The sequence below is a fragment of the Bidens hawaiensis genome, unplaced genomic scaffold (assembly GCF_021521415.1).
Source record: "Bidens hawaiensis isolate Kalapana, Puna unplaced genomic scaffold, B.hawaiensis_p1.1 tig00006781_1, whole genome shotgun sequence".
Taxonomy (NCBI): domain Eukaryota; kingdom Viridiplantae; phylum Streptophyta; class Magnoliopsida; order Asterales; family Asteraceae; genus Bidens; species Bidens hawaiensis.
The window spans coordinates 1,261,974-1,271,137 of NW_027491463.1; the positions used below are offsets into that span (position 1 = coordinate 1,261,974).

The window sequence follows — 9,164 nt, forward strand, 5'->3', positions numbered from 1 at the left end:
TTACTGTTTTAGGCGAAAAAGACCCTAAGTCAGATTTTTTAGTTTACAAGATTGTTGCCTACATGAGCCACTCTGCATTAGATTTAACTACTTATTATCATCAGCATTATATCATTCATCACTCATCAACCTGTGTTAGGAAAATTTTCTAATTTCTCATAAATATTTCACCACTACAGATTTTGACAAGCATAAAGCACCAACATGTGTTCAAAGATCTTGAAAATCAGTAAAGTTTTCATTCACATTTCCTTATGTTCATAAAAAGTCTAGAAAATCTTGAAGAGAAGGCCTCCATGGGTGGCAAAAAACGTAGCAAACACGAGCGACTCAACAGCCATGAGCTTGATGAGGATGTTCAAAGACGGGCCAGATGTGTCCTTTAGCGGGTCCCCAACGGTGTCACCAATCATGGCTGCCCTGTGTGGGTCCGATCCTTTTGGACCGAGCGTCCTTGCATGCTCAGAAGCACCAGCCTAAAGTTGTAATTATTAGAATAATGGTCAGGTTAACAAATGATTCATGTCCAAAGTAGGGTTGTGTAACGAGCCAAGCCAGCTCGGCTCGAAAACTCTCTAATGAGCTGAAACTTGAGGCTTGAGCTCGAGCCGGCTCTTTTAATTTTGAAAATTTGAAAATAAAAAGACCTATTTTCGAGCGAGTTTAAAGCCGCAAGCTACTTGAGTAAAAGAAAAGGCTTCTTAATTATACCTCGATATATTTCTTCGCATTGTCCCACGCACCACCAGTGTTCGAAGCAGAAATAGCAATCTGCATTATACATAGCATATTAGCTCATTCATTTAAAGGTTAAAATATTTAAAATTTAAACATTTTAAAACTACCTGTACACCCGACACTAGAGACCCCGCAAGAACACCCGAAAGCGTCTCGACACCAAAGAAAATCCCAACAATAAGTGGAGTAAGCATAACAAGCGCGCCAGGCGGGATCATCTCTTTAATGGATGCATCCGTTGAGATCTTGACACATGTCGCATAATCAGGCTTAGCGGTCCCCTCCATGAGGCCCGGGATGCTGTTGAATTGTCTTCTGACTTCTTCAACCATTTTAAGAGCGGCTTTCCCGACACTCTTCATTGTCATTGCTGAGAACCAGTACGGAAGCATGGCCCCCACGATAAGCCCGATGAAGACTTTTGGGGTTAGTACGTCTACAGTTGTGATTTCGGCCCGGCTCACGAATGCACCGAATAGAGCTAGGGAGACCAAGGCTGCGGACCCGATAGCAAAACCCTGAAAATAAGAGCGGAAAGAATCGGTTTAGAGATGGGAATTTTGACCCGTTTGGTTAAGAATGGGTTGATTTATGTTGTTTTTGTTACTAACGGGTCAAATGGTCCGAAAACCGCCCACACATAAATTCTCATAAATCATTATATCATTACTTGAAATGATAATAATTTGGACAGAAAGTGGTTCTAGAGCTGGAAATTTTAACTCGTTTACTTATAATTGGGTTAGTTATTTTTTATTTCTAACGGGTCAAACAGGTAAAATAAAACATTAACATGAAAGGAAACGAGTCAAATAAGTCAGCCAGCCCGAAAATCTCCCAAGCATAAATCATTTCACTAAAATAGATCTTATAGATTATTACTGAAATAATATAAGTTTGTAATCATAAATAAACTAATTATATATTTGAAAAACAAAAACTTAGACAAAAAGTGTGTCTAGAGTTGGTAACTTTAATTCTGTATTTGTTGCCGGTTCGAATATTACTAACATCATGATCATATTTGACGAATGTACCTTTCCGATAGCAGCAGTTGTGTTTCCAGCAGCATCAAGAGCATCAGTCCTCTCACGAATCCGGTGGCTCATCCCCGCCATCTCAGCAATGCCGCCGGCATTGTCACTAATGGGCCCGTACGCATCAATGGCCAAACCTGTAGCTATGGTGCTCAGCATTCCGAGAGCCGCCACAGCAATGCCATACATGGCAGCAAAGCTAAAACTCACAAAAATACTTATTGCTATTGCAAATATAGGAATGATAACAGATTTATATCCCAATGCAAGCCCGAATATGACATTTGTAGCAACCCCGGTTCGGCATGAATCAGCAACATCTTGCACAGGGCTAAAAGATGTAACAAACAATTTTAAAAAGATAAAAGGACAAATTAAAAGTATATTAGAGTTAAATAAACAAATGGTCGTTGCAGTTTGGGTACTAACTTTGAAAGTTTCATGTTCATGGTTTATGGTTTTAATTTTGTAACAAGTTTAGGTATTAACACCAACTTCTGTTAACATTTTTTACTTATTGTATTTTAATGTTAAGGGTATTTTTGTCATTTTATCAGACTTAACAAGAAAGTTAACAAAAGTTAGCGTTAATACTTAAAACTTGTTACAAAAATTAAACTACTGACCCCAAACATGCAACTTAAAGTTAGTACCCAAACCGCACGGACCATTTGTGTAGTTAACTCGTATAAATAATATCATACCTGTAAGCGTTGCTAGTGTAGTACTCGGTTACAAATCCTATTATAAGGCCAGCCCATAAACCAACAGCAACACATAAGAACAATTGCCTGCAAAGTCAACTTAGTGAGTTTACAACTGTGAATAAAAGTCTGCCATGCCTGTTGGCAGGTTGAACCGTGGTACCCAGACACGAACCATACTTTATTCGTGTAAAAAAACTGAAAACCAAACCATATCCGTAACCCGAAAAAACTGAACCGAATTGTGAATTTGGTTTTCAGTTTGGTTATCGGTTCCACAAATCTTGTATATTCGGGTAACATACTTTTCCACAAACTGAACCATACTTTTATCCCCTTTGCCTATGACACATTTGGTGTCTTAGCTCCGGATGCCGTGGACCTTTTGAACAGAGTTCAGAAAGTCGTGCATAGTAATGTATCGGCCCATAAGAACCGAAACTTTGTTTTTAGTAGTATTGGGTTTGCTAGCCAAAAGGGGGTTGCAGCGCAGCTTGTTTCCCGCTTACCTGTCACTTCATTGTAAATCGTTCGGATGTTTTCATCGATTAATGAATAGTTCTGGTAACCGAACCGAATTCAATCAAATAAATCAAATAATAACCGGATCGTTTCGGTTTTCGATTAGGGCCAAACAAAATTTAAAACCGAATAAACCGATATCCGAAACGATGAACACCCCTACTAGCCCGGACATAAATTATATTCGGGTCAGCCTGCACACGACTCGTTTAACCCGAATCTAAACTTTTCAACCAAACCCAAGATAAATGACTCCGATATTTTTCATATAAATTAAATGATAATTTCATTTATATCAAAGATATTATCTTACTAAATTTAAAGAGAGGGTTTCTTTGAATAAATGAATTGATTTATTACCAAAGTTTTTATTTTTAATTTAACCCAAACAAGTTTGCAAAGACTTTGAAGAGTCCAGAAATTATATAATAAAAATAAAATATGTCCGTAATAAATCAAATTTTCATTAATAAACCAAAAAATTATTGAAGCCATTTATAAAATTACAAAGTTTCAAAAATCAAATTTTGAAACCTAAATAGGCTAACGGTCAACCCAAACATGACCCATTTATTAAACAAGTCAACCCAAACACACCCGTTTATTTGGGCCAACCCAAACACGACCCGTTTACTAAACAGGCTAACCCGAACGCAACACGTTATTTAAACGAGCCAACCCAAACACGACCCGTTTATTAAATAGGTCAACCCAAACACGGTACATTTATTAAACGGGTCAACCCAAACACGCCTCGTTTTTAAACGAATTACAGGCCTACCAGTTCTTAACTTCTTTCTGAACTCCAAAATTGAAAATTGTGAAAGAATAAGGAACAGCAATCCAACTCACGAGTGCGATACCAACCGTCATCAAAGTAGTCGAAATAATAAGTTGGTTTTTCAAAGCGGGCTCAATTTCCTTAACGGTTTTGACTTCAGAAATATCAGTGGCATACAATGTAGTTAACAAACAAACAAGTATGCCAACTGAACTTATCAGCAGAGGATACATCATTGAAGTGAAGTCATGGTTGTTTCCGAATGAAGAAATGGAAGCCACAACGAGTGCAGCACATGATGACTCGGCATATGACCCGAACAGATCGGACCCCATACCCGCAATATCCCCAACATTGTCACCAACATTATCAGCAATGACCTGCAGCACATTGACCAGGTCAACATCAGATATCACCTATGTAAAAACTTTTGACCCGTTTACTTGTGAACGGGTCGATTTACGTTGTTTTTACTATCTCTAATGGGTCGATGGAAAAACGACGAAAAAGGATACGGGTCAAATGGGTCAGACAAACTTGTAGGTTGCGCAAATTTTATTCTTAACGTATAAAACAATTCATTAAAAAGAAGATTATTGTTGAAATAACGTAACTTCTCTAACTAAATTTGACAAAATAAACGAGCAGAGCCAAGCCAGAGTTCGGCTCGTTTAACTTACTAGAGTTCGAGCTTAGCGCGTTTCAAGCTCTATTTCTAAAGCTCGTCTCGTTTAACTTACTAGTGCTCGAGCTCGAGATCAACTCGTTTCGAGCTCTATTTCTAAAGCCCATGCTTGGCTCATCAGTAGTTTCTCAAGATCGAACTCGGCTCGTTAGCTTTTTGGCTCATTTATTATTTATATGTGTATATACATTTACAATTATTTTTTACATGTATTTTGATTATAACTTTTATACATAACATAATATAAATTATTTATCATAATTTTATGAATAACAATTAGTATATAAACATATATTTAAAACATTAAATATTAAATAAAAAAGTATAAATAATAGCTTTGCTTAGGCTCGCAAGCCAGCTCAAGCTCGATAATTGAAGCTCAGCCTTGTTAATTTAAAAAAGCTTATTTTATGCTCGAGCTCGTTTGAGCACAACCCGATTCAACTTTTTAACGAGCCGATCTCAAATTTTACGAAAAACATATGTGAAAAATGAAATATTTACCGCGGGATTTCGTGGATCGTCTTCCGGGATGTTCCTCTCAACCTTGCCAACAAGATCAGCACCAACATCAGCAGCTTTAGTATAAATCCCACCACCAACTCTCCCAAACAAAGCCATCGAAGAACCACCGAGCCCATAACCAGTAATAGCTTCAAACAGACCTTCCCAATCATCCCCATAATAAACCTTAAAAATATTAATAGTCACAAACAACACCAGAAGCCCATTTGCAGCCAACAAGAAGCCCATAACCGCACCAGACCGAAATGCAACAATAAACGCTTTTCCAACGCCTTTTCGTGCCTCGAGTGTGGTTCTGGCATTTGCATATGTGGCAATCTTCATTCCAAGGAAGCCAGAAACTACAGACGTTACGGCACCGAGGATGAATGAAACAGTGCTGAATATGGCTGTGAAAAGAGCCGGTTTGCATTGTTTAGACGGGTTGTATGTGCATTGTTGGTAACTCGTGCTGAATCCGTTAACGGAGCCCAAAAACACGAAGATTAGGACCGCGAATGCGATCATGAAAATGCCAACATATTGGTATTCTGTAAACAGGAAAGAAGTTGCTCCTGCAATATAAAATATATATAAAATAAAAATTAGTTCCTGTCAATTTAATCAAGAATATGTTCTAATATTGCAGAGTTCCCATTAACATCAAACTTTATGATAAAAACTTTACAAAAAAAGGAAATTGTTCTAATATTGAAAAGAATAATAATAATTATTAAAGAAGAAAAAATTGTCAAACCAGCATAATGAATATAGAAATTAGTTGCCATAACAATATAGTATCATTAATTATTACAGTGACAAGAATATTTTAGCAACAGATAAAAGAGCAAATAAACAAACAAACAAAACTTTAGAACCTACTAGTATAATTCATCTTATTACAAGTTTAAAAAATAAATAAAAATTATATGTTCATATATAATTAATTCAAGTATACAAATTCAATCTAAATTAATTACTGCCACTAATACTAATATAAAAATAAGTAATAATTACAGAATTAAGGAAGAAAACAAAAACTTCATGTCAAACTAACATAATTAATATACAATGAACTAATAACCATCAAACTTAATGATTACGAAAAATAAAAAATCATATGTTCAAATATTACAAAATTCAAGTATACAAATACAATCTAAATTAATAAGCACCAACAAAAAAAAAATTACAGAAGTAAGGAAGAAAACATAAACTTCATGTCAAACCAACTTGATGGATATGCATATTAATAAGGGGGCAAACAAGTCGAGCAGCTCACAAGCTACTTGAGATCGGATCGATAAAAAGCTAGAAACAACCAGAGCTTGTTTGAGCTCGAGCCAAGCCCGATTCTTAAATAAAACTCGTTTAGTTATCGAGCCTGAGCTCAAACCCTGGGTACTTTTAAGTTTTATCACTTTTAGACTTCGAGGTATTAATTTCACCTTCCACAATGGAGCTCAAAACCGAGCTTGGGATCGTATAAGCTACTACACGAGCTCGAGCCAAGTCTAGGCTCATTTAAGGTTCTTTTCAAAAAAATAAAAAAACAATTAAAAGGTTATAAATTAACTAGTAAATAATAAATGAAAATAAACCAAATTTGAGAAAACAACTCACGAGCTGAACTCGAGCTTTAGAAAAATAGCTAAAAACGAGATTTGGCCCGTTTAAGGTACTACATGAGCTTAAGCCAAGCTTAGACTCGTTTATTTTTTTTCTCAAGATACATAAAAATATGTAAAAACGTATATAAATAGATTAGTAAATAACACATGAACCAAACCGAACTTGAGAAAACAACTCACAAGCCGAGCTCCACCCTAGTCTGGGTCGGTGGCTCGTTTACACCCCTACAAATTAATGTTATAAAAAGTATAATATCATTAGTTAATTAATTAATTAGTTATTAATCTCAACAGCCATCCACATCATTCAATTCATGGATACAGTTCTAGATTTCTCTAGTAATAAACTATCATATGAATAATCATAATTTTAGTTATGTAATATTATAATCATCGAAATAATATTCAAAACTATACCTTCCGAAATGGCGTTCTGAATCTCAGCGCATTTCTGAACAACGTTATGATCATTAACACCTTCTTCTTGGATCAAAGATTCTTTGAACATGTTTTTAGCGTCGGGTTTATCGACCGAGAGCTTAACTTTGGAGACGAGAATCCATTGGATGAGGGAGAAGAATATTCCAACCACTGCACACACCGGGATCACAATCTCGGTTGCCACGTCAGGGAGGATTGTGGACGTCCCCATGCACACGGCAAAGGTGATAATAATAATAATAATAATAATAATAATAATAATAATAATAATGAAGAGTGAGTGAGGGGTTTTGAAGGGGGGGGGGGGGGGGTTGTGTGGAGATGGAATGGTTTTTTAAGGTTGGTGTGATATATATAGAGATGAGAGTTTGTTGTTGTGTGTGTTGTGTGGACCGTGGAGATGTAGAGACTATTTTTTACCTTACTTAGAAAAATGTTTTTTTTTCTTATTTAAAAAACGTTGTTTTTCTTGTTTTAAAAAACGTTTTGTTTCTATACTTGATTAAATCTTTTTGGAGAGTGATTTTTCTTATTTAAAATTAATAGATAGTTTACATTCTTTTATATAAAAATCTTATTAACTTTTTTTATAAATAAACGGGTTAAATAACATACAATTTGATAAACAAATTTGACTCTTTTCTCAGGTAACATTAATTTCATAGGAAAAAGGAAAGACATGTGATAGCTCATAATAAAGATCTGACAAAAAAATTTTGTTTTGAATGCACTTTATAAAAAAGTTAAAAAATAATAAAATAGCTAGAGAAAGTATACAAAACTTTTTAATACATATAAAAAAATAAACAAACTTTTAATAAGATCTTAAAGAAATAAAATAATAAAATCAATAATAAAAATATATAAAAAGACTATAAAACAAAAATAAAACCTAATAGTTTTTTATTTGATATTTTGATATAATTATAAGATAGAATAAGAGGGACAAACATGTCAATTTTAAATGTTAAGAGGAAATAAAAGTTCAAGGAGGTGTATGGTTAGCAAGGGAAAGTGTACGTTTAGCCTAACTCTTTTTTATTAAATTTATATTTTTAACGTTGATTTCTTTCTGTGTTAAGCGAGTGCATTCTGGTTAGATTATGTTTTTTAACCAGACATACGATATCTTGGTGTCGATAAAGTCAAAATCAATATTTCGCTTATTATTTCGGTTTGAGCCCAAACTTTAGCCAAACCAGATTGTTATCTAAATAATATTTCATGATATTAAAGTTGACTTTCGAAAGTCATCACTGATGGTTATGGGCATTTTTCTGTACGAACCGAACCATGATTCATCTATCTGTCTAATCGAACCGAACAAACACTGGAAAAAACTTGAAATAAAAATAACTGAAATGAAATAAAAAACTGAAACAGAATTACCGAAACCAAAAACCGAAAAAATTAAAACCGAACTATAACAAAAAATCATTAAATTGAAAAAACAAGACGAACCCAAAAACCGAAATCAAACCGAACGGTTTTTAAAAGTTAAATAATATTTCATCTATTATTTCGTTTGAGCCCAAACTGAGCCAAGCCAAACCGGCTTCTTATGTAAATAATATTGACTTTAGAAAGTCAAACTGATTGTTATGGGGATTGGTACTAAATGATTATTTTGTAGGTTTGACTTTTAAAGTCAGACTTTGTACTTCTTCAATTCAATTTCATATGAAATTTAACTCTGTTGGTGAGGCTTGTAATATACAAAATATAATTTTGTCGCTTTTATAAAAAAGTTATGAGAAGCTTGACGGTTTATAAGTTTAAATATTAGTAAATTTGACTTCAAGTGTCAGCATGTAAAACTTAATATACAAATCGGTACTCTTAAGAGCGGTGTATATTTGTGTTGTTTGTCTTTTTGTTCACATTATTCTAATTTCTAAAATCGCACGGTCTCGTGCAGCTTCTCCCCGAATGTGCCCCACGGTCAATCATGTACATTCTTGAATTGTTGACCATCGCGTCTTTGTATGGGTTGCCAGTTTTTATCGAGCCGAAGGCAGAAGTCAATCTTGGGATTCAAAAGGAACTCACTGAAAATCTGTAAAACATTTTTAACCCTCTTATACAATTACATATTGTTGGGATTTAACAAGATTATCAAAT

At 34.7% G+C, this 9,164-nt stretch overlaps 1 protein-coding gene across 1 annotated transcript; it reads right to left on the bottom strand.

The window, feature by feature from the left end:
- Nucleotides 1-269: 269 nt before the first annotated feature.
- On the bottom strand, nucleotides 270-7,281 carry LOC143633554 (pyrophosphate-energized vacuolar membrane proton pump-like). Its single transcript, XM_077101831.1, has 8 exons — nucleotides 7,020-7,281; nucleotides 4,972-5,546; nucleotides 3,783-4,162; nucleotides 2,480-2,566; nucleotides 1,776-2,106; nucleotides 846-1,256; nucleotides 712-771; nucleotides 270-476 (listed from the first exon to the last, which is right to left on the bottom strand). Exons 1-8 carry the CDS (start codon nucleotides 7,252-7,254, stop codon nucleotides 270-272), a joined length of 2,286 nt encoding a protein of 761 aa, XP_076957946.1. The 5' UTR covers nucleotides 7,255-7,281.
- Between the last annotated feature and the right edge of the window lie 1,883 nt (nucleotides 7,282-9,164).